Source organism: Aythya ferina, assembly GCF_964211825.1.
Source record: "Aythya ferina genome assembly, chromosome: 18".
In the NCBI taxonomy this organism is placed as follows: Eukaryota; Metazoa; Chordata; class Aves; order Anseriformes; family Anatidae; genus Aythya; species Aythya ferina.
In genome coordinates this window covers 597,175-621,574 of record NC_140317.1, presented here as the reverse complement: position 1 = coordinate 621,574, position 24,400 = coordinate 597,175, and the positions used below count along the sequence as shown (strand labels likewise).

At 42.1% G+C, this 24,400-nt stretch overlaps 2 protein-coding genes across 2 annotated transcripts in view; both read left to right on the top strand.

The window, feature by feature from the left end:
• The first annotated feature begins 1,142 nt into the window (after positions 1–1,142).
• LOC311420942 (myosin-1B-like) lies at positions 1,143–7,396 on the top strand. The gene is made up of 4 exons (XM_084492362.1): positions 1,143–1,387; positions 5,157–5,280; positions 5,367–5,495; positions 6,051–7,396. Exons 2-4 carry the CDS (start codon positions 5,171–5,173, stop codon positions 6,346–6,348), a joined length of 537 nt encoding a protein of 178 aa, XP_084348488.1. The 5' UTR covers positions 1,143–1,387; positions 5,157–5,170; the 3' UTR covers positions 6,349–7,396.
• Positions 7,397–9,163: 1,767 nt separating this feature from the next.
• Positions 9,164–24,400, top strand: part of LOC311421057 (myosin-4-like) — a gene marked incomplete at its 3' end in the record, with an annotated part of 41,190 nt that continues 25,953 nt past the window's right edge. Inside the window, exons 1-18 of the mRNA XM_084492583.1 lie at positions 9,164–9,367; positions 9,530–9,565; positions 11,639–11,855; positions 11,957–12,100; positions 12,474–12,630; positions 13,171–13,198; positions 13,283–13,394; positions 18,257–18,349; positions 18,448–18,511; positions 18,601–18,699; positions 18,787–18,890; positions 19,106–19,244; positions 19,639–19,757; positions 19,853–20,002; positions 20,078–20,248; positions 22,207–22,516; positions 23,889–23,962; positions 24,071–24,158. Coding sequence (XP_084348709.1) covers positions 11,652–11,855; positions 11,957–12,100; positions 12,474–12,630; positions 13,171–13,198; positions 13,283–13,394; positions 18,257–18,349; positions 18,448–18,511; positions 18,601–18,699; positions 18,787–18,890; positions 19,106–19,244; positions 19,639–19,757; positions 19,853–20,002; positions 20,078–20,248; positions 22,207–22,516; positions 23,889–23,962; positions 24,071–24,158 — 2,056 coding nt within the window. The 5' untranslated portion in view covers positions 9,164–9,367; positions 9,530–9,565; positions 11,639–11,651. The remainder of the gene's footprint in view (positions 9,368–9,529; positions 9,566–11,638; positions 11,856–11,956; positions 12,101–12,473; positions 12,631–13,170; positions 13,199–13,282; positions 13,395–18,256; positions 18,350–18,447; positions 18,512–18,600; positions 18,700–18,786; positions 18,891–19,105; positions 19,245–19,638; positions 19,758–19,852; positions 20,003–20,077; positions 20,249–22,206; positions 22,517–23,888; positions 23,963–24,070; positions 24,159–24,400) is intronic.

Here is a 24,400-nt window from a genome sequence, read left to right as displayed (position 1 = left end):
TTCTAAAAAAGTAACTTGTTCTGACAATCTGACAAGAAGGTATTTTATTTCAAATGCATCATTAATAATGATTTTGCTGAGATTCTAGAGATACTAGAGGTTCTTGAGATACTAGGGAACATCCAGAGGGCAGCTAGTAGCTTAAAATTAAATCAATATTATAAACGTTTGTAACACCTATTGTAAATAGCAGTCTAATCATACTGATATAGATTTGAGGCAAACTTTGAAATACTTGATATGCTAAACTTGATACACTTACTGTCATTTGTACTGTCTTTTTCAGATAGCTTTAACTGTGTTGATGTTTATAAGGCTATACACTTTCTTGTTAAAAGTAATGATTCTCAGAGTACACAGATTTTTTACTGGCTTTCATTTCTTTGTAGTGTTTTGATAAGCTAGAACACCATAAAATCACAGCACACACTATGCATATTGAAAATTGCTTGACTGACAGGTCTTAAAATGGTTCCATATGCGTAGAATCACCAATAGATGGGCGTGCCTTCAGAAAGGATTGGTTCTTCACCATATAACAACACTTAGTCACTTTTAATTAAAAAATATATTATGTATATATTTATAAAAGTAAAGATATACATGTATAAAGTACCTATCACCATATTGATAAACACCCTTTGGAACCACTCTGATGGCAGGGGTAAGAACAGGAGTTGGCCTGCTAGTATCTCAGCACTTCTGTTTCCAACCAACTTTAAATTAAAAAAAAAAAAAAAAAGCCACAAGACTTTGCTTAATTAAAAGTGACCAAGGAGAAAATGATTTAAAAAATAAATAGTCTCTGACAGAGAACAATCTTCAATCTATTATCCCTATATCCATATCCCTATATCCAAGGCAGGGCACACAGGGAAGACACTAAAGCTTGGCCTGCTTGACCAGGGAGCAGTGGTATCCACCCAGCAGATGGCCATGGCCTCACAGAGCTCAACCCCCACCACAACCAACGCAGCCTCCCAGACAGACCTCTAGAGAGAACGTGCTGCCACCCAGGTGTGTCAGGCTGCCAGGTGTGCACTACTCTTAGGCCAACACAGGATGGCAGGAGTGAGCACAGCTGTGGGAGGTGTGCCCACACTGAAGAACTGCTTCACCTGGTGACAGGGCTTCAGGAGGAGATGGGCAGGCTGAGGAGTATCAGGGAGTCAGAGAAGGGGATCTGGTGTGGTAGAGCTCTGCCATCCTTGAGACAGGCTCCTCAGCCAGCTAGTACACATGAAATGAAGGTTCCCCTACCCCCTCACCACCAGGCAGAGGGAGGGGACCTAAGAGACAGGGTGAAGTGGAAGCAGGTTCCCGTTCAGTGCAGCAGGTGAACCTCCCCACTGCCTACCTCACCTTTCCAGGTGCTGCTACAAAACAGGTATGAGGTTCTGAAACTTGATGGGCAAGCAGAAGACAGTGTGGACAAAGGTCCATCCCCACTGGGGGCATTGCTGGGGGCAAGTCAGCCTACCCCCCACAACACAACAACCTCCAACAAGAAGAAAAGAAGGGTTGTTGTCATGGGGGACTCCCTTCTGAAGGGAACAGAGAGGGGGATAAGGCAATGGCACAGCTGAAGTGCATCTACACTAATGCACGCATCATGGGCAACAAACAGGAAGAGCTGGAAGCCATTGTGCAGCAGGCAGGCTATGCATTGGTTGCCATCATGGAGACGTGGTGGGACCACTCTCATGGCTGGAGTGCTGCAATGACTGGCTATAAGCTCTTCAGAAGGGACAGGCAGCAGAGAAGGGGTGGTGGTGTGGCTCTCTATATTAGAGAATCTTTCGATGTTGTGGAACTCGAGACTGGGAATGACAAGGTTGAGTCCCTTTGGGTTAGGATCGGCGGGAAGGCCAACAAGGCTAGCGTCCTTGTGGGGGTCTGTTATAGACTGCCAAACCAGGACGAGTAGATGGATGAGGAGTTCTACAGGCAGCTGACAGAAGTTGCAAAATTGTCAGCGCTTGTTCTCGTGGGGGACTTCAACTTCCCTGACATATCCTGAAAGCACAACACAGCCCAGAGAAAGCAGTCTAGGAGGTTTCTGGACAGCGTGGAAGATAACTTCCTGACACAGCTTATTAGTGAGCCTACTATGGGTGGTGCCCCACTAGACCTTCTCCTCACAAACAGAGAAGGACTGGTGAGAGATGTGGTGGTTGGAAGCTGTCTTGGGCAGAGTGACCATGATATGGTAGAGTTCTCTATTCTTGGCGAGGCCAGGAAGGGGACCAGCAAAACTGCTGTATTGGACTTCTGGAGGGCTGACTTTGAGCTGCTCAGGATACTGGTTGGTAGAGTCCCTTGGGAGGTGGTTCTGAAGGGCAGAGGAGTCCAGGCAGGCTGGGCGCTCTTCAAGAAGGAAATCTTAATGGCTCAGGAGCGGTCTGTCCCCACGTGCCCAAAGATGAGCCGACGTGGAAGAAGACCGGCCTGGCTCTGTTGCCTTCAGGGTGCAGTGGTGACCTGGTTCAGGAACGGCACAGCGACCAACCCCAGGCCACTCGGTCCATCGGCTCACAGACACCAATGTGGAGGATGGCAAATGGTGTTTATTGTCCAGTCACATGGCGTTATATAGCCAAGGCCCACAACGTCACTTCTGCTTGCTTATGTCACAGACCACATGCTACTGCCCATCAAGGGAGGGGCTCCACCTTTCCGTACAGCGCGATACCTTCTGGCCACCAGACCTTAACTACCCACATGGGTCAACAGAGTGTTGCAGCTTGAGCTTAGGAGAAAAAAGAGGGTTTATAATCTTTGGAAAAAAGGGCGGGCCACTGAGGAGGACTACAAGAATGTTATGAGGCTGTGCAGGGACAAAATTAGAAAGGCCAAAGCTCATCTGGAGCTCAGTCTGGCTACTGCCGTTAAAGACAACAAAAAATGTTTTTACAAATACATCAGTGCAAAACGGAGGACTAAGGAGAATCTCCATCCTTTACTGGATGCAGGGGGAAACCTCGTTACAAAAGATGAGGAAAAGGCAGAGGTGCTTAATGCCTTCTTTGCCTCAGTCTTTAGCAGCAAGAGCAGTTGTTCTCTGGATACCCAGCATCCTGAGCTGGCGAAAGGGGATGGGGAGCAGAATGTGGCCCTCACTATCCACAAAGAAATGGTTGGCGACCTGCTACGGCACTTGGATGTGCGCAAGTCGATGGGGCTGGATGGGATCCACCCAAGGGTACTGAGAGAACTGGTGGAGGAGCTGGCCAAGATGCTTTCCATCATTTATCAGCAGTCCTGGCTATAGGGGGATGTCCCAGTAGACTGGCGGCTAGCAAACGTTACACCAATATACAAGAAGGGCCAGAGGGTAGACCCAGGGAACTATAGGCCTGTCAATTTGACCTCAGTGCCAGGGAAGCTCATGGAGCAGATTATCTTGAGAGTCATCACACGGCACTTGCAGGGCAACCAGGCATGGATTTATGAAAGGCAGGTCTTGCTTGACGAACCTGATCTCCTTCTATGATAAAGTAACGCACTGGGTAGATGAGGGAAAGTCTGTGGATATGGTCCACCTTGACTTCAGTAAACCCTTTGACACCATTCCCCACAACATTCCCCTCAACACAACATTCTCCTCAAGAAACTGGCTGCTCACAGCTTGGACTGGTGTACGCTTTGTTGGGTTAAAAACTGGCTGGATAGCCGGGCCCAAAGAGTTGTGGTGAATGGAGTCAAATCCAGATGGAGGCCAGTCACTAGTAGTGTCCCCCAGGGCTCAGTACTGGGGTCAGTCCTCTTTAATATCTTTATTGATGATCTGGATGAGGAAAAGGCAGAGGTGTTTAATGCCTTCTTTGCCGCAGTCTTTAGCGGCAAGAGCAGTTGTTGTCTGGATACCCAGCACCCTGAGCTGGTGGAAGGGGATGGGGAGCAGAACATGGCCCTCATAATCCTCTAGGAAGTGGCCTCAGTAAGTCTGAAGATGACACCAAGTTAGGTGCATGTGTCAATCTGCTTGAGGGTAGGAAGGCTCTGCAGGAGGATCTGGATAGGCTGCACCGATGGGCTGAGGCCAACCGTATGAAGTTCAACAAGGCCAAGTGCTGGGTCCTGCACTTGGGGCACAACAACCCCAAGCAGCGCTACAGGCTGGGAGATGAGTGACTGGAAAGCTGCCTGGCAGAGAAGGACCTGGGCGTATTGGATGCTAGTCGGCTGAATATGAGCCAGCAGTGTGCTCAGGTGGCCAAGAAGGCCAACAGCATCCTGGCTTGCATAAGAAGCAGTGTGGCCAGCAGGGCTAGGGAAGTGATCGTCCCCCTGTACTCGGCTCTGGTGAGGCAGCACCTCGAGTGCTGTGTTCAGTTTTGGGTCCCTCACTACAAGAAGAACATGGAGGTGCTCGAGAGAGTCCAGAGAAGGGCAACAAAGCTGGTGAGGGGTCTGGAGAACAAGTTCTACGAGGAGCGGCTGAGGGAGCTGGGCTTGTGGGGGTTGGTCTATTCTCCCATGTGCCTGCCGACAGGACGAGGGGGAATGGGCTAAAGTTGTGCCAGGGGAGGTTTAGGTTGTATATTAGGAAAAACTTCTTTACCAAAAAAGTTGTTAAGCATTGGAATGGGCTGCCCAGGGAAGTGGTGGAGTCACCATCCCTGGAGGTCTTTAAAAGATGTTTAGATGGAGTGCTTAGTGATATGGTTTAGTGGAGAACTAGTTAGTGTTAGGTCAGAGGTTGAACTAGGTGATCTTGAAGGTCTCTTCCAACCAAGACGACGATTCTGTGATTCTTGCTCTGTATCAGCTGGAAAACGCTCCAAGAGTATGTACTGACACTTTTTATTAGTGAAGAATTGTTTCTCATACCCACACATTTTTTCTTGCACGTAGCGTTCTCATTTGAAGATAACTCTTTAAATAAAAAGACATGGGAAATATGCCAGTAGTTACCCATGGAAATCTGTATTCATTCTTTGTCAAGGATTTCGAGACTAAGGAAAGTGCAAGTTTTACTCTAAAAACATTTACCCATGGAAATATCATTTCTAAGCAAAAGAGTAAAGTTCAGGCTTACTCACTTCTCATCCACTCATGGCCACTCTGCAGAGAATCTTAACAATGGAATCAGTTTGTACAGGCTTGAATGAGCTTTCAGGAAGCTGTTCTTCATATTCTACTTCCTCTCATAGGTACAAGGTGCTTAATGCCAGTGCTATCCCAGAGGGACAATTCATTGATAGCAAGAAGGCTTCTGAGAAGCTCCTCGGATCTATTGATGTGGATCACACCCAATACAAATTTGGTCACACCAAGGTATAAATACTTATTGACTTAAATAGTGTGTATCTGTACTTTGCAGTACCTGACAATTATGTGCTGCGACCATTTCCTTTCTCAAGGTGTTCTTCAAAGCTGGGACTGCTGGAGGAGATGAGGGATGAGAAGCTGGCACAGCTCATCACTCGCACACAGGCTAGGTGCAGAGGCTTCCTGATGAGAGTGGAGTTCCAGAAAATGATGGAGAGGAGGTAGATACATACAGTTATTTGGCTTGCTGGGCCAATCCTCCTAACATACCAATGGTGTGAACAAAACTGAAAACGAGCTCCTTCTCGATGAAACTCATTTATTTGTTATTAGTTCATTTTACCACTATGAATGGAGAGGAAAAAAAAAAAAAAAAAAAAAAAAGAAAGAAAAAAAAAGAAGAAGAAGAAAAGACCTTCTTTAAAGTATGTCACTCTTTGTAGTAATTTTTGCTAATTTCTATAAGTGGCTAAATTCTGTAAATGTCCAGAATTCAGATATATAGGCCATGTAAGCTGCTCATGTCCAAAATCTGGACTTCAAAACTGTCCATATAGGTTGGCCATCACTACATCACAATAGGATATTTGCTTCCTATATACATAAAATATAATATATATATATATGCCTGTATGTACGTAATTCATTATATAGAGAATTATCACTATAAAGTATTACATATAGAACAGTCACTACATATTATACATATTTGTATATATAAGTTAATTCTGTAATATATATTCAAAAGTATAAAACATACTTCCCTTACCTTTCAGGGACTCTATATTCTGTATCCAGTACAATGTACGTGCATTCATGAATGTCAAGCACTGGCCCTGGATGAAGCTGTTCTTCAAGATCAAGCCCTTGCTGAAGAGTGCAGAATCAGAGAAGGAGATGGCAAACATGAAGGAAGAGTTTGAGAAAACCAAGGAAGAGCTTGCAAAGTCTGAGGCAAAGAGAAAGGAGCTGGAGGAGAAAATGGTTTCCCTGCTTCAGGAGAAAAATGATCTACAGCTCCAAGTGCAGGCCGTGAGTGTTGCTAATTCTTTTGGCTCATCATGCCCCATGTAAAATAATCCATATATCTTGGTAACAGACACATTATTCCAAACCAGTATTATTTTGAACAACATATAAAGAATAAAATAGGAAGGAAAAACATAGAAAAGCTAAGCTGGAATAAATACATATTAAGAAATTTTCAAGTCGTTATTGCAGCTTGTGCCATGCACTTTTAAATCAAGAGAGAGCTAATCCATTTCCAGTTAGTAAACCTTACTGCTATAGTATATTGTTTTAAATCATATATGACAACTTAGAGCAGCAATTATTATGTCTTTATGTAACCTTATTTACTATATAATTTTGATATGTTATCATCTGATGAATGAAGTTAGTCTGGATGTCCAACTGATACCCTGATTTGGGGAATTACAAATGGATTCTATTGGAGTAAGTAAGAGGAGCTGGAGTGGAAGGTATTTCTACAGCATTTCTCATTCCTGCCTCTTCAGGAAAAACAGTGATGAAAGTGGGGAAAGCTAATACTTTCTCCACGGAAAGGCGGGGAGAAGAAAGTAGTGAAAATCAACTGCATCTTGATTTTCTCAATTACAGGAAGTTACATATCAGATAAATAAATCTAGGTGAGATAAAACCCAGACTAGCCATCTTGCTGAGCCATAGGAAGCCTTCTGCCTGGATGGCATCTCTGCTCTTTGTTAGAACCATAAGGAAAAGAACATGGAGTACAAAGAAAATAAAGGTTACTTCTCCAAGGACTTTGAAGTTTCCATGTTAGAATGCCGGCAAACTCAGGCAATTTGTACTGGCTAAACACCAGTCTCCTTTCCAAACTGTTCTTCCTGACCACAACGGCTACACATATGTCTGATGCAGTTGATGCCTTTGGAACAGTGATCTTAACACAAAATTTTCCCCAAACTAAAAAATTTGTATTAAAGATGAATTTATGCTAAGTAAATTATTTTGTGAGATTTATAATAAGTATTTCTCAGCAGAATGCTGGAGTGCTTAGCATTTGAGTTTTAAATGCTGGATGATGAGAAATCTGCCTACATGGTACTCTAATGACTTCAGAACTCTATTCCATTCATAGATCCAGTGCAATGTAACACTAATAAAATTTATATATATACATATATATATATATCCTTAGCACCTATTACTATACTATACTATTCATATTTCATCTTTTATTTTTATATACTATTCATCTTTTATTACTATACTATTACATAGCACCTGTCTTCAGGGCTGGAGGCATTCCAAAATAAATGGTATAAAAAATAATAAATCAAAAAATAAAATAAATAAACTCTTATGATAAGGAGTTCTAACTTGAAACATCATTATGAAACTGCTTTGAAAATAAAAATACCTTGCTTTAAAAAAAAGGAGAAAAAATAATGGCTGACATACAAACAGAATTTTGAAAAATATTATACATATTTATATATATAAGTTAATTTTGTAATATACATTCAAAAGTATAAAACATACTTTCTTTACCTTTCAGGGACTCTATATTCTGTATCCAGTACAATGTACAAATCATTTTCATAGCCCTCCTCTGAGCTCACTCTGATACTTCTATGTCCCTCTGGTACTGGGTAGCCCTGAACTGGGCACAGTACTCCACGTGTGGCCTCACCAGGGCTGAGCAGAAGGTGAAGATCACCTCCCTTCATCTGCTGGCAACACTCTTCCAAATGCACCCCTGAATACCATTGGCCTTCTTGGCCACAAGGGCACATTGCTGACTTGTGGTCAGCCTGCTGGTCCCTCTCTGCAGAGCTGCTCTCCAGCAGGTCATTCACAGTCTGTACTGGTGCTTGGAGTTATTGATCTCTAGGTGCAGGACCCTGTACTTGCTCTTGTTGAACTTCATGAGGTTCCTCTAGGCCCAACTCTCCAGATCCCTCTGAATGGTGCACAGCCCCCTGGGATATCAGCCACTCCTCTAGGCTTTGGGTTGTCAGCAAACTTGCTGAGGGTGCACTCTGTTCCATTGTCCATGTTGTTGATGAATAAGTTGGCAAACACCGGACCCAGTACTGACCCTTGGGGGACACTGCTAGCTACAGACCTCCAACTAGACTTTGCACTACTAAGCACAACCCTCTGAATGGTCCTACAGGCCAGGACTTCAAATCTTTCTTGTGATCTATAAACTGACAGTTGCCTTACCCAAGCTTTATGTTAACCTTAGACTTGTCAGCACCCTGTAGAATGATATAAGCAAACATAATGAGAGAAAAAATCAGTCTCACTAGGTCTTTCTCCTTCTCTATCAGTATGTGCAGATAGACAGAGAGGATGGATGGGATCCATTAAAAACATGGGTTGTAAAGAAATAATTGGGTACAATTAGGAAAAAAAAAAAAAAGTCTTTTTAAAGCTCCTGAAGTCAAGAGCCAAGGGTTGCCTTATTTGGCATTATTAGAGTTGTCTTTGGGTCCCTCAATCTTCTATCGTGGCACAGAGGAGCATGAGAAGAGGAAAAAAAAAAAAAAAAAGGTCAGTGCAGCTGACTCCATACAACCTTGAATCAATCCTGTCTATAAGTAATTAGGAGACAGATCACAGCTTCAACACATTTGCAACTAAAGAGCAAATTATTATTGACCAAAAATAGAGCACTTGAATGCTGTGTGGGCAGAAGGTTACTTATAAAGAGCTACAGCTGAAAGCAATCTTATTCTTTGTTACTTCAGCATCTCACGGTAAGTCCACTTTGCTTGATTCAACATCTAGGGGCATGTTCTTCTCAATCCACACTTCTAACATTCTTGTTCGTGTTTTGCACATGATGCTAAGGTTAAATGACCCAACCCAGTTCAGTGTAGTAGCGGAAGTAGTAGAGTCATACTGTAGGGCCCTCTACAAATTTTGCTCCCTTCAAGCCCTATGAAAGGCACAGAGAACTAACTCTGAAAGCAACTGAAATTTATTGGGTTAATAATGTAGCACATCCTTTCCTGGATGACGTATATTTTTTCCAGCAGATCACAGCAATGTGGGGAGGAACACAAGATTTTCTGTGGGATTTGACTCCAGTTTAAGAGTTGTAAGGCTCTGTGTACAGTTCATCTACTAGGAAAGACTACTCAAAGAATGTGTGCATGTTTAATAGAGCATATGCTCAAGGCATATGTAGTGAGAGCTAACCAAGGCAATTAATTCTTCTTGATTTAACTCTCTCTGTCCTTTCTTTAACCGTTCCACACAGATACTGAAAGCAGATTTCCTCCTGGGCTCTCTGAAGGTAAGGGTTTAACAAATAAGGTTGTTCTGTTGTTTGATCCTGAGCCGTAAGTGTAGCTCACCTAGACAATGGTAGGGGGAGGTGGCAAAGGATTATGTTGTAGAACTCGGTTAACTGCAAAGGATATGTTTTAATCAGTAGGAGCACATCCATAGATCTTGGTAGGAAATACTCCAGTTATGGGGAAAGAAAAGTTACTGATACTCAAGCTTAGCCAAGAAGGCATGAATCACAGAGATGGTAATGTCTTTTTGTCATGTAAACTGGTATTCTGGGACTTGTAGACAATTACAATTCATCCCCTACCATCTGTACAACTGCTGGAAATCTGAAACTGAGGGCTGTGCTCAGAGAGGATGCTCACAGTACAATTTAGGAAGGGTTCGACTTTATCCTGCCTTTAGTTTCCTCTGGGGTAAGGTCTCAAGCATTGTATGCTGACTTATGTACGCATGGCTTATCCATGAGGTCCTGAATACAGAACAAAGTTCAATATGGTCTTGTCTCCTATCTGATAGACAGAACTGTTCACGAATAAAGAGACACCTTCATAAAGAACTTATATATGAATGATTCTCTTCTAAGTTTTCTAGGGAAGGTTAGTGACTGGAAGAGCTCACAAGAGTAACAAAAGGAGCCATCCACACCTGTGGATACCTAATACCACAAAAGGTCCACTGATAGAGTTGAGGTGCTGAAAGGGGTAGAAATGCAAACTATCCATTCAGAGAATGCCTTTCTGTCTTTTCATGAAGGCATAAATCAAAGATGATTCAGTAGTATAACAGACTGTGCCTCTCAAGAAAGTTTTGAACAACCTATCAGCATTTTCTGATGCTCTGCTTAGCCTTTTCATGGCTACAGTGAGATAGTTTCTCTCTTTCTTTCATGTTGCTTCACTTGAGCCATTCAGAGGAAGGATCGTATAGGTTTAAAAAAAAAAAAAAGTTGGGCTCTATATACACAGAATAATAATTTCAAAGTATGTTAATGGTTCTAGACTTTGTGCTTTGAAGTTCATGACTGTTAAAGTCTCTTGAGAGATGCAGCCTCGCAAAGTCCTGCAAGGTACAGATTCTATTGCAGATAGGTTTTGTTGAGAGTTCAGCACTTCTACATCAATGTGTCCAAAATCAAAACATTGCAAATGCATTCTAATTGTTTTCATTTACTTCTTGGCACCACATAAAAACACTCTGTGTTGATTACTTCAGTACCTTACTTTAATGCTAGCTTGCAGAACTTTCTGTTTGTTAATTGCTGCCTACATTATTTCTACCTGTGTTGTTTCCAGATAGTCTTGAATTATCCACATCAGTCCTTTCAACTGTAGCAACCAATAACATCTATTTGTATTAAAGAATTTTTAATAGATGTTGCTGAAAATGTAAAATAAAACTGAACACAAAAACCTTTCTATGAAATTTTTCTGCTAGAAGAATCCCTAACAGAATGTCTGGTATGTATTGGTACTTACAAACCATCTTTTAATGATTTGTAACTGATGTCCCCCTACATAATATAATCAAGCTAAAAGGTACTTTGACACTGATGTTTCTTGAAAGGTAATATCAAGTACTTACATATCTGGGTAACACTATGCTTTGAATTATTTCCTTTACTACATGTTATATTCCATTATTGCTAACTTTGTCAGTGGTATGTAAATACGTTTTATATTTCATAGGCAGGATAAATGGGTTTAGCTCTAGATGGACGATGATTGTTGCTTACAATTAGTTTCTGTGCTCGATACAGAAAGAAACTATTTGAACTTGCCCTGTTTGTCATTAAAACATAGAAATGCATGAAGAATGCCTCCACTTAAAAATTATGTATGAGAACAAATCTTAACTCACTAATCTGTGAGAGTCTTGAAGACTCCTGTCTACAAGAAACTTTCTTTATTAAAATTTCTTCAGTGAATACATAAAATTGACATGGAGGACAGGTGCCTGAGGTTGATTAGTCCTCTTCTTCATTTTAGTCATTGAGTATGATCAATGGATATGATCTGGATAAATATAAATTACGAATGCACAAGATATCTGAAACTCTTCTAAATTCCTCCAGAATAACTCCAGTCATGACATCAGATGCAGAGATGGCAATCTTTGGAGAAGCTGCTCCCTATTTACGGAAATCTGAGAAGGAGCGAATTGAAGACCAGAATCGCCCATTTGATGCTAAGGCAGCCTGTTTTGTAGTGGATGAAAAGCAAATGTATGTGAAAGGTACCATACAGAGTAGAGAAGGTGGTAAAGTCACAGTTAAAACATGTGATGATATAGTAAGTGTCATTAACCGTCACTCGTCATACATAACTCATCCAGTTCTAAAAGTTCCCTGGCTAATATTTCTTCTCCTTTTGTTTCTCTCTGGTTTTGTCAGACTGTAACAGTAAAGGATGATGAAGTCTTTCCCATGAACCCTCCCAAATTTGATAAAATTGAGGACATGGCTATGATGACCCACCTCCACGAGCCTGCGGTGCTGTATAACCTCAAAGAGCGTTATGCAGTCTGGATGATCTATGTAAGTACAAGCAGAAGGAGATTTGTGCTTTTGAGGGGTTGAAGACACTTTTCAATCTCTCTGAAGATATTCCTGACTTTTCACCTCCTTTCCTCATTTCTGTTTTTTTCTCTTGCATGTGTTCTCCATTTGTACTCTATGTATCATTTCCTCTTCTTCCTTCTTCCCTTTGTCTTTCCTTGTCATACGGTGAATTTCATCCATTCTGTGATAGGTCATTCCTCCAATTTAATTTCTTCCACTGCCCTGGTCTTTGCAGAGTTTTGTTGACCTCTGCCTTCTGAGTTCTCTGCAGCAGTCTTCCTTGGGGTAGCTGGAAGGCCTGCTGTTCCAGGCTGAGCAGAAGCCAACGTGCCTGTTTTCTTCCTTGCAGACCTACTCGGGTCTCTTCTGTGTCACTGTCAACCCCTACAAGTGGCTGCCCGTGTACAGCCCCAAGGTGGTGGCTGGCTACCGAGGCAAAAAGCGCCAGGAGGCCCCTCCACACATCTTCTCCATCTCTGACAATGCCTATCAGTTCATGCTGACTGGTGAGTCATTTGGCAAGAACAGAAGCTGGCTGCTTGGTCAAGGAACACGTAACAGTTCAGGCATCTTGCATCCTTTTGTACTCAAGGCATGATGGAAATAGCTCCCATAGTCCTTTGGCAAAATTCAAGTTAAACTGACTATGGCATCTTAAAGAACCCTGTAGCATTGGATAATGAAAGAAAGGCAGTAGCTAGCTCTTTGGCATTGTGCCAAAGTAAGGAATTTGAAGAAACAATATAGAATGATCATAGCAGAGAATCTGACTCCAAATAAACAATACTCAATCCAAGGTCTGTACGTAACCAAAAGCAATTAATAAGTGGGGAAGCCTTATAAAGAACCACTGCTTAACATTATAGTTTGGACAGCTCCATCTAGTCGGGAGTGCAAAAAACCACTTACAGACTAATGCAGAATTCACCTTACAAAGTGATACAGTTTCAATATAATTCTTTCCCTTGAAGTCAGTTAGCTACCTCTGAGGAATAAAAGCCCTCCACATCTCATTTGAAGAGCTCTTTCTGTGGCTTTGTTTTCAGATCATGATAATCAGTCGATCCTTATCACGTGAGTATATTTTGATATGTGTGACAACACTGACCAAAGTAAAAATGTGTCCTATTTCCTATAACAGTAGTTTCATTCTAACAGTGGAGAATCTGGTGCAGGGAAGACTGTGAACACAAAGCGTGTCATCCAGTACTTTGCAACAATTGCAGTTACTGGTGAGAAGAAGAAAGACCATCAGCCTGGTAAAATGCAGGTATGTGATAGGCACACTCTTTCAGTGTTTTGCTGAGAAAGTTTCTGCTCTGCAGACAAAATCAGTACATATATCTGCGTTGCAATACCATTAAATGAAAGTGTAATGCCTCTGAGGTGACAAGCAGGATACACAGTCTGAGCACACCTATGCTCTGTTACCCCTGCTAACCAACTCCCATCCCTCTTATAAATACTGAAAGTCCACCTAAAAAAGTCATAATCATAGCATGGCTTGGGTTGGAAGGGACACTAAAGATCATCTAGTTCCAACACTCTTGCCATGGGCAGGGACACCAGGTTACTCAAAGCCCCACCAAATCCGGCCTTAAACACTTCCAGGGATGGGGCATCCACATCTTCTCTGGGCAACCTGTTCTACTGCCTCATGACTCTCATAATAATTTCTTCCTAATATCTAATCTAAATGTACCCCCTTTTAGTTTAAAAACATTGCTCCTTGCCCTATTATTACACTCCCTAACAAAGAGTCCTTCTCCAGCTTTCCTATAGGCCCCCTTTAGGCCACTTTCAGGTCTCCCTGGAGCTCTCTCTTCTCCAGGCTGAACAACCCCAGCTCTCTCAGCCTGTCTTCACAGGAGAGGTTCTCCAGCCCCTCGATCATCTTTGTGGACTCATTCTACTATGTCCATAAGCTATGTCCATATCCTTCTTGTGCTGGGGACCCCAGAGCTGGGTGTAGTGCTCCAGGTGGGGTCTCACGAGCAGAGTAGAGGAGAAGAATCACCTCCCTCAGCCTGCTGGCCACACTTCTTTTAATGCAGCTCAGGATACAATTGGTTTTCTGGACTGCAATTGCACACATTGATGGCTCTTATACAGTTTTTCATCCACCTGTATCCCAAAGTCCATTTCTATAAGGCCGTTCTTTATCCACTCATCACCAAGCCTATATTCATATTTGGGGTTACCCCAGCCCATATGCAAGACCTTGCATTTGATCTTGTTGAACTGCATGAGGTTTGCACAGACCCACCTCTCAAGTCTGTCACTCCAGCGTGCTAACTGCACCACACAGCTTGGTGTCAACCTCAAACTTTCTGAGGGTGCACTCAATCCTACTGTCCATATCACCAACAATGATGTTAAATAATGCCAGTCCCAACACAAACCCCTGAGCGACATCACTTGTTACTGGTCTCTTCCTGAAATTCCAGCTGCTGACCATGCCTCTGAGTGAGACCATCCAACTAATTCCATATCCACCAAGTGGTCCGCATGTCAAAGCCATGTCTCTCCAATTTGAAGACAAGAATGTTGTGTGAGACAGTATCAAAAGCTTTGCACAAGTCCAGGTAGATGACATCTGTTGCTTTTCCTTTATCCACCAATACTGTAGCCCCATCATAGAAGGCCACCAAATTGGTCAGGCATGATTTGTCCTTAATGAAGTGGTGTTGGCTTCACAGTCACCTCTCTATTTTCTATGTGCATAGTTTCCAGGAGGATCTGCTCCATGATTGTGATCTCTTTGCCAGGCACAGATGTGAGACTGGCTGGCCTGCAGTTCCTCAGGTCTCCCTCTCTTTCCCTTTTTAAAATCAGGGTTATGTTTCCCCTTTTTCTGGTCACTGGGAACTTCACCTCACTGCCATGGCTTCTCAAATACGATGGATGATGGCTTAGAAACTTCATCTGCTACTTGCTTCAGGACCCTTGGATGCAGCTCATCAGGTCCCATGGACTTATGCACATTCAAGTTCCTTAGATGGTCTCTACCCTGATCTTTTCTTGCAGTGGATGGTACCTCATTCTCCTAGTCTTTGTCTTTGGATTCTGTGAGTTGGGAGATGTGGCTAGAGCACTTACTGGGGAAGACAAAAGAGGCAAAAAAGTCATTGAGTGTCTCAGTTTCCTCCATATTCCAGGTAACCAGGTCTCCCATTTCCTTCAGCAGTGGGGCAAAGTCTTCACTACTCGTTCTTTTATCACTGATGTCCCTGGCGAGATTCAATTGTCTCGGCCTTAGCTTTCCTATCCTGATCCCGAGATGCTTGGACAATGTCTCTGTATCCCTCCCACATTACCTGTCTTTGCATCCATCCTCAGGAGGCTTCCTTTTTGTGTTTGAGTTTGGCCAGGAACTCCTTGTTCATCTATGCAGGCCTCCTGGCATTTTTGCTTGACTTCTCTTTGTTAGGATGCATTGATACCGAGCATGGAGGAGGTGATCCTTGAATATTAAACAACATTCCTGGACCCACTTTCCCCTCCAGGGCTTTATCCCATGGTACTCTACCAAGTAGATCCTTGAAGAGGCCATCTTTTTAATGTAGGAAAGCCCCAAGTTTCAGTTCCTCTCCAGTCCAGTGTAAATGATTACACAAGGGAAAGTTTGACCAGAGGAAAATGATATAAGACAGCAGAAGTTCTCTCTGTGATGGATGCCTACATGTCTGTGTACCTGAGATCTGCTATCTCCACCCAAGTGCCTGAAAGAGACCCGTTGGTTCCCACTGGCATGTGATTGTGTTACAACTCCCTGTTTCATTCCTATTAACAAGGGAATTACAGTAACTTTGGACTCCAGAGAGGTTGCACTGAAGTTAAAGATATTTCAATTGCATCACACAGAAGAACAAGCCAGTAGAAATTACTGCCTGTGGTCTATGTAACAGCCCTGAGGGGCAGTGTGAAAAAAGTGTCAGACTTGGGACAGCTGGGACCACTTGCCAGACAATTAGAAAGTAACCTCAGAACAGATCCTTCCAGGGAGGAAAGTACAAGCACAGCTGCTGCAATCTGAGCCCACTAGTGCATTTGCAAGGCATGGGCTAGCACAGAGCAAGCAACAAACATCCTTGTGGCACAAGTGTGTCATCACAGTATGCGAGAAGGTATGTGCATCAAAGAGGGTGATGCCTGTCAGTGCGTTATTTGAGTACCCAAGGGCACAGCAGAATCTAAGGAGATTCCAAGGCTGAATATTCTTTTCTCACTCAGAGGCAGGTGTCTGTGATTGATGGGTTGTTATGGCAAAGACAAGTTCATCACAAGCTCTCTTTCCATTAGCACCATTTCTGTATAACTTGGGTTCAATTTTCACCAGCTGCTCACTATGCTGGGACTGATCTCACAAAAACATTGAGACAGCTGTACTGGCTGTATTTGATATAAGAAAACTCACCAGGTTCTCAGATGGGCAACAAGCTGTTCTGGTCTCTTCTTGAGTTTATTCACAGAATACTCTATTTCTTTGGTGTTTACAATCTCTAAGAAGTATCTTTCTCTTCATAAGACCACAAAATAAAACACCATTAAATTATGTCTCTCCCAACATCCAATCTCAGGCATAGACTGAAATCAGATGCCAGGTAAGAGCATAAAATAAGGGAAGTATGTAACATTTCCCAAGACTGCTTTCTCAGTTCAAGCAATTTGTAACCCAGACTGTACTCCAGATTGAATTTGTGTAAAGAATTGCCAGATATTCTATGCTGTTCTCCATTCACCGTGCACTCGTCTGTTCATGACTCACAGCTGTGCAACAGAGTTTTTTTGTTTGTGTTTTTTGTTGTTTTGTTTTGTGGTGAAGTCAGCAGCACTGACACAAATGTCTCTAAAAGGAGGAAGTTTATTTAGGAAGCTGTACGTGAGAGGACATTAGTCTATATATTCGAGATTTTTTTTATTAAAAATATGTGTGTATATTTAGAGAGAGAGTTATGCTACTGCGTGGCCTTAGTTCTGCAAGGTGTAGCTTCGTGTTCAAACTAACTTAAATCCTTTGCGCCACCTTCAGACCGTATTGGGCATGGCGCTGCCTCTCCACTGCAAGATCTTGAAGGCTGCACGCACCATTGTACACTAAGTAGTATGCAGCAACTTGAGCTCTGCCACTGATCTTTCATGTGAATAAAAACTGCTTTTTTTTTTTTTTTTTTTTTTCCCCCTCGTTCTTTGTTCTCCTGCTCTGTATTGGAAACCATCCCTGCAAACAATTATTTCCTAACTACTTAAGGTTCAATCATGAGTTCGGTAGGTGCCTTGAGAAAAGCTTTGCCCTGTGATTTCAAAACAGCACTCTGTGACACTGCCTTGCACAGAAGAGACATAATGTCATGGAAGCTTCTTTCCTCCCATTTTTTTTTCAGTTAACAGGAGTGATACAATGCAGAATTGAAACTGTATATTTGCTTGATGATCTTCTTTTCTACTGTAGCCATGTACAAAAAGAAAAGAAAAAAGGGGGGGGGGGGGGGGGGGGGAGGAACAACCATCACAGCATCCAAGAGGTACTTTGTTTTTGTTTTTTGCTTTGTACTGTTTTACATTTGGCATTTGAGTATCACGCTTCACCCATGTCCTACTTGTCTTTTCAAAGCATCTCTGGAGATTTTTTTCTGCATTCTGAAAGGTTACTGGTTGTTTGAACATAACTGCAAAACTTTACATTATCCCTTTTTAGGTGCTTCCTACTTTCAGCTTTGAGGCTGTACCACTCCCTCTGTCTTGTGCTTGAGTAACTTCAAGAAAAGAATCCCAGATTTTTCACGTTTTCTTTAGCTGTTATAGCCTTTGTGAGCAGTGAATGGGAATGCAGAAGTGCCTCTCTCATACAGATTTCAAACATTCTGAGCTCCACCGAAATTACCCTGTATATTATATACGATATATGATAGCATGGACAAAAAGAAAATGAAGTACAAATTAGTTTTTCAGCACTCTTCCCTGTGAAACCAATTCCTTAGTGATGGCTGATGAGTGCTTAAAACATTTGCTAACTAAAAGTTAAAATCATGTGTGAGATGTAATAATGACCTGTTTGTGATGTATCCTTTTCCATATTTGTTATTAAATAGCAGTGAGGTTTGCTAAGAACCTTTTTTTCCATGTAACTAGGGAACCCTGGAGGATCAGATCATCCAGGCCAACCCACTGCTGGAGGCCTTTGGAAATGCTAAGACTGTCAGGAATGATAATTCCTCACGTTTTGTGAGTTCACTTCTTTTTTGTTGGAATTCAGATTTCTGCTATATATGTCTCGTTCATTGATCGCTCTAACCAACTGTTTGATCTCTACTACTCAACAGGGAAAATTCATCCGTATTCACTTTGGAAAAAATGGCAAGCTGGCCTCTGCAGATATCGAAACCTGTGAGTTGGAGCTAGTCAGCACATGCAGAATTTGTGCATTTGTGATCTCAAGTTTCCCAGGAGACCAGTGGCATCTCTCTTTTTCTTAGATCTTTTGGAGAAATCCAGAGTGACTTTCCAGCTACCCAGTGAAAGGAGCTATCATATTTTTTACCAGCTAATGTCCAATAAGAAGCCAGAGCTCATTGGTGAGTGCCAGCATTTCTGGGTTTGGTTCAGTGCGTTCTCTTTGCACTTTTTCCCCGTACCATCAAAGGTGCACTGTATGCCTGCAGATCTCCTCCTTATCTCAACCAATCCCTACGACTTTGCCTACGTGAGCCAAGGAGAAATCACTGTTGCCAGCATTGATGACAGTGAGGAGCTGCTGGCAACGGATGTGAGTATGGCAATGGATATGAGAATGGCAATGGCACTCCTTGTCAGAGCCAGGTTCTGCTCTGGGTGCAGAGGTGGCCTCTGTCATTCTGCAGCAGCCGCGGCCACTCCCAGCCGCTATTGCACGCACTTGGCGGTGGGCAGGCATGCAGGCAGAAGCAGAAGCCCCAACTTGTGTTTTTCTGACCTTTCGCAACTTGTCTATTCCCTCTGGAGAGTGCCGTGGACATCCTGGGCTTCAGCCCTGATGAGAAGGTGGGGATATACAAGCTAACAGGGGCTGTCATGCACTACGGGAACATGAAGTTCAAGCAGAAGCAGCGGGAGGAGCAGGCAGAGCCAGACAGCACAGAAGGTAGGGGTTGACTGCAGACTTCATTTGTGAACTGCACTAGGAGGCAAGAGAGGAACCTCATCCAATAAAGTGCCCATCAGTTCAAGACTGTTTCTGCCCTTCTAGAAAGTAAATTTTACGAACTTGTGCAAGTGCCACAAAGTCACTGATTTAATTTATGCACCACGTGGAAACTGATAGATGAAGCACTAGATGAAACACATAGATGAAGCACTGCTACAGCTCCCTAGGCATGAAACACAGGAGTGTGGTGCAGCTGAGACAAGCTTCCCTTGACAACAGGCACATCTGAGTATCTGAGTAGTGTCTGAAGTAGGCTCCTTGTAACAGAAATATTCTAGAGGACTATGACATCTTTGTCTATGTTGAACTCCTTTGCTGTATCTCTTCCTAGTGGCTGACAAAGCTGGCTACCTGATGGGTCTGAATTCTGCTGATTTGCTCAAGGCTTTATGCTATCCCAGGGTGAAAGTTGGGAATGAATACGTGACTAAAGGACAAAATGTCCAACAGGTATCTAGAGAGCTGGTTGGTTTTCATTTTGTTCAGACAATTATTTCAACTAATGCTAATCTAACTTTCTTTACTGCTGTGGCTGTTTCTTACAGGTATACAATTCAGTGGGGGCTCTGGCTAAATCAGTCTATGAGAAGATGTTTTTGTGGATGGTTACTCGAATCAACCAGCAACTGGATACAAAGCAGCCCAGACAACATTTCATTGGTGTCCTGGATATTGCTGGCTTTGAGATTTTTGATGTGAGTTACAGTTAGTATGTTTGCCAATTGATTATTTTTCCAAACTAACTGGCGTTATTATATTTGAATTTGCAGTTCAACAGCCTGGAGCAGCTGTGCATCAATTTCACCAATGAGAAACTACAGCAGTTCTTCAACCACCACATGTTTGTGCTGGAGCAGGAGGAGTACAAAAAGGAAGGAATTGACTGGGAGTTCATTGACTTTGGAATGGACCTGGCTGCCTGCATTGAACTCATTGAAAAGGTAGAGGAAATCTAATTTTAGAAAAGCACATTTATTTCCTGGTAATTTATTTTAGTCCTTATGTTCTTTATAAATTGAATAATTACTGTTGAATGATTCTCCCATCAGAAGAAGCAGTTTATAAAATCAAACATTTTGACATTTTGGAGAGGTACACTGCCTCTCCACAAAAAAAAAAATAAAAATCTGGACAACATGGCTGCGATGGAAGGGAGAGAAGCACAATGTTAATTTTGCTTTCAACAGTAGACAGTAAGGTTAAACTTCAAGTCTTAGTCCTTGTAGTAGTTGACAGAATTCAGAGTTCCTGGTTGTAGCAATCTTCTTCTTTCTGGCTCCTTTGTCACTGCCCACTGCCACTGCGCTGGTGGTCTTAATGTGAATTAACCCCCAACTACAGCATTAGGAGTAAGTGTCCAGTGGTTACTTGTGCACAGCACTTAAATATTATGTGCAAATCTACTGTACACACACCCAAATATCTTCCTTCTCAGGAGAATACAAGTACCTATTCCCAGCCTGGTGCCCATTCAGCTATCTCATGAGCGCATTCACAACTTAATATTCATACCCATGGATGATGTATTTGCACATAAAAGCTTCACATTTCTTGATAACCTCCCACTGTTCTCACCACACAGTAGCATCTACAAACAACACTATCATTCACAGCTGGTGTCTATTGCTATACTTAACACTCAAAATCCACACTTACTGCTCAGTGTCCACATATTTTGTGCCTCATGTCTATGAAATGTAGAGTGGTTAGAGACAGAGGAATTACATCACCTGCATTAATCTAGCACTGTAGTCACTTTTGGAACAGCAGGAAAGAAGATGATGCTTCTAGGATGCAATTCATCTCATAAAATACATCCTGTTATTGATACTGTGAAATGTCTGCATAATGCTTCCACTGATTCTAGAACAATACAGACATCTATCTCAGATCTACATTCTATTTTAGAGACACCTACAGCTGGGCAAAATTAATCCTAACCCCAGAGTCCTCATACCTAGTGGGCAAAAGTTTAATTCAAAATTTGGTATTCCTTCCCAACACCCAATTCCTGTGTTTGCTGATGTTCTGTAGGATCCCTAATTCTAGCTTTGGCAGCTATCTAGCTGACATCAGATGTAAGCATCTGATCTGAGAACGTCACTAGATAGAGTCTTACCATACTATATATAGTAGGTACATTAAAAGAAGGAACTCCTAGAATACTATCTAGGCCAATGAAGTGCAAGTCAAATCAGTGTCTTCAGCAAAATTAGAGGAAATATCTGCACTATCAGAAGATTCCTAATGTAGCTCAGATGAAGGCCCTCATGTAGCTAAGTATATGCCTCTGTATTGAAGTATTTCAATTTTAAAATACATTCTGTGACAAATTAGAAGTCAGTGGGTATTCTAAAGCACCAGATTGCTGCCATTTTTCCCCCATATAAGATGAAGAAAATCTAATTCATCATGCACATCCATTGGAGACCGCACAGGACTTGTTAGATATTATCTATTCACATTCCTGAGAAGCCATCAAACTAAGTTCAACATTGGCAATTGATGACTTGTAACAGAACTACAAAATATCATCAGTCCCATGAACAGGGCACTGAAACCTGTCTTCTGAATTCCTATTTTGATTTCACTGGTTTACATTCCAAAGAGTTTAGGGCAAAGATGATTGAAGCTGTTGAATATAATGTGCATCACAAGCCTCTCACTCAAAGATGTGTTTAAACTCTACTGCCAAGTTGCCGTTTTCATAGTAGTGGCTTGAGCAGCAAAGTCTAATTATAGTATGTGTGATTATTATAGTAACTAGTGATGTATTAAGAACCTGTGCAGTAGAAATAACAGTCACTGTAACAAACTACAAAACACATGCAAAGTGAAATTTTATTTACTTTCTCTCTCCCTGACACTTTCTTTCTTCATATATTCATATTTCTCCCAGCCCATGGGCATCTTCTCCATCCTGGAAGAGGAGTGCATGTTCCCCAAGGCAACTGACACCTCTTTCAAGAACAAGCTCTATGACCAGCATCTGGGCAAGTCCAACAACTTCCAGAAGCCCAAGCCTGCCAAAGGCAAGGCTGAGGCCCACTTCTCCCTGGTGCACTATGCTGGCACAGTGGACTACAACATCTCTGGCTGGCTTGACAAGAACAAGGATCCCCTGAATGAAACTGTTGTTGGGCTGTACCAGAAATCATCTTTGAAGCTCCTGTCCTTCCTTTACTCTAACTATGCTGGTGCAGAAACAAGTAAGTGCATTTTTCAGTGATGATTGATAAGGCAAGAAAAAAAATTAAGTCTTTGTCTCCTCCTTGTTGTATTCTCTAGCCTCTCATCATCCCTAATCTCATCCTATTCACATGCACAGGTATGCCAAACTAAGATACCATCATGAATAACTGCAGAAAGCACCATGTTTATGTGGTGTGGTGCACAGAAGCAATGCTCAGCAAGTTCAAAACAAAATGATAGGAGTTGGATGTTTCCTGGCTTACTGAGTTGTGAATCATATGCATGGTCAGCCATCATCCAGACAGGTGCCAAATATACATGTATGTGCAAAGTGTAAGCACTTTATAGCCTTAGGAGACAGAGTTTTATTTCTTTAGGTGAACAGGAAGAGCTAAAAGTAATGGAGAGGTTCACAGCCTTACATCTTCAAGGAGATCACAGAACTATTTCATATCCAGCTGAGCAGTCCTGGTGCAACAGGGGAAAAAAAAAAAAAAAGAGAGAGAGACAAATTAATTTAGAAGTTCTTTAAGGGCATCAGAGAGCAGTTCAACCTCTTGCCTTTTTTTTGTGACTTAAGGCTGTCAAGTAAGACGGTCAATGGGTCTGTTTTACCAAAAACAGCCATACAGATTGCCACAAAAAAAAAAAAAAAAAAAAGGAAACTTGGATGCTAGGCATAAAGAAGTGTTAGTATAGAGTAACATGTCAACAGGCATGTGGGCAGCTGGGTTTGAGGCTCAAGAGGGTACCACATACTCCTAGAAAACAGTGGGGATGAAGCAGTTGTGGTCCTTACTAGTATCATCAATACAAGGAAGGTGAGAAGAGAAGACTCCATTTAATTCTCCATTTAAATGACTTCAACAATACAGCAATTCTGAAAAGGTACTGAGCTTTTTGGGTTTGTATTCATGAGGCTGTATTTCATTTATTGCCTTGGGGATGCCGTAACTCAGAATAGGTCCCTATTCTTCAACTGGAACATTAGAACAAATTTTTCCTAAAGGCTTCACTGCACTCATGAACAAATGTCCACCGCTGAACCATTCATGTGGCCTTTCACCACATTACAACAAAATAAAAATAATTTGAGAGTATATCTTCAAGTAAAACCAATTTCCAGTGGTACACAGTAAACTGCTATGGAGTTTATGTCAGACCGTAGTGTTACATACTACCACAGCCACATCACATTATGACGCAACTTAAGTTGTGCATCTGAGACCAAAATATACCAAACACTGATTAATATATAACCAGCTGGCAGCAGTTCACATAAAACTCCCATGCAGCGCTGAATCACTTTCACATCAAAATATAATGTTTATATTAGTCCATAACACACTGCCTACTCTAACCATTCAGCTCTTATGTATTTCTTCCAAGGTGATAGTAGTGGTGGCAAGAAAGGTGCTAAGAAGAAGGGGGGCTCTTTCCAGACAGTGTCTGCTGTGTTCAGGGTATGTGAATTTCCTCTTAAAACTGAGTCACAGCTCTTCGACATCTGAATAAAAATGCAAAAGCTTTGTAGCTCAGAGTTCAAACCCCATGTTTTGTTCTATTCACAGGAAAATCTAAACAAGCTGATGACTAACCTGAGAAGCACCCATCCTCACTTTGTACGTTGCTTGATTCCTAATGAGACCAAGACACCTGGTAAGTCTGTTATTATACACTAGACTGACCAGAATTGTGCTGCTAAGCTTCCACACCAACTTCTTCTAGAACAGCTCCCCATGCATGTAAAATTCCTGTGGGGGGTGGCCTATGGAACAGTGCTCAAGTAAGCCTTCTTGTATTTTTTCATGACTGTAAAATTTTGAGCATTATATGGTCCACCACACTTACTCATCTTTGCTTAATGTGTGTACAGAGCTGATGATAAAGATGGCATGTAT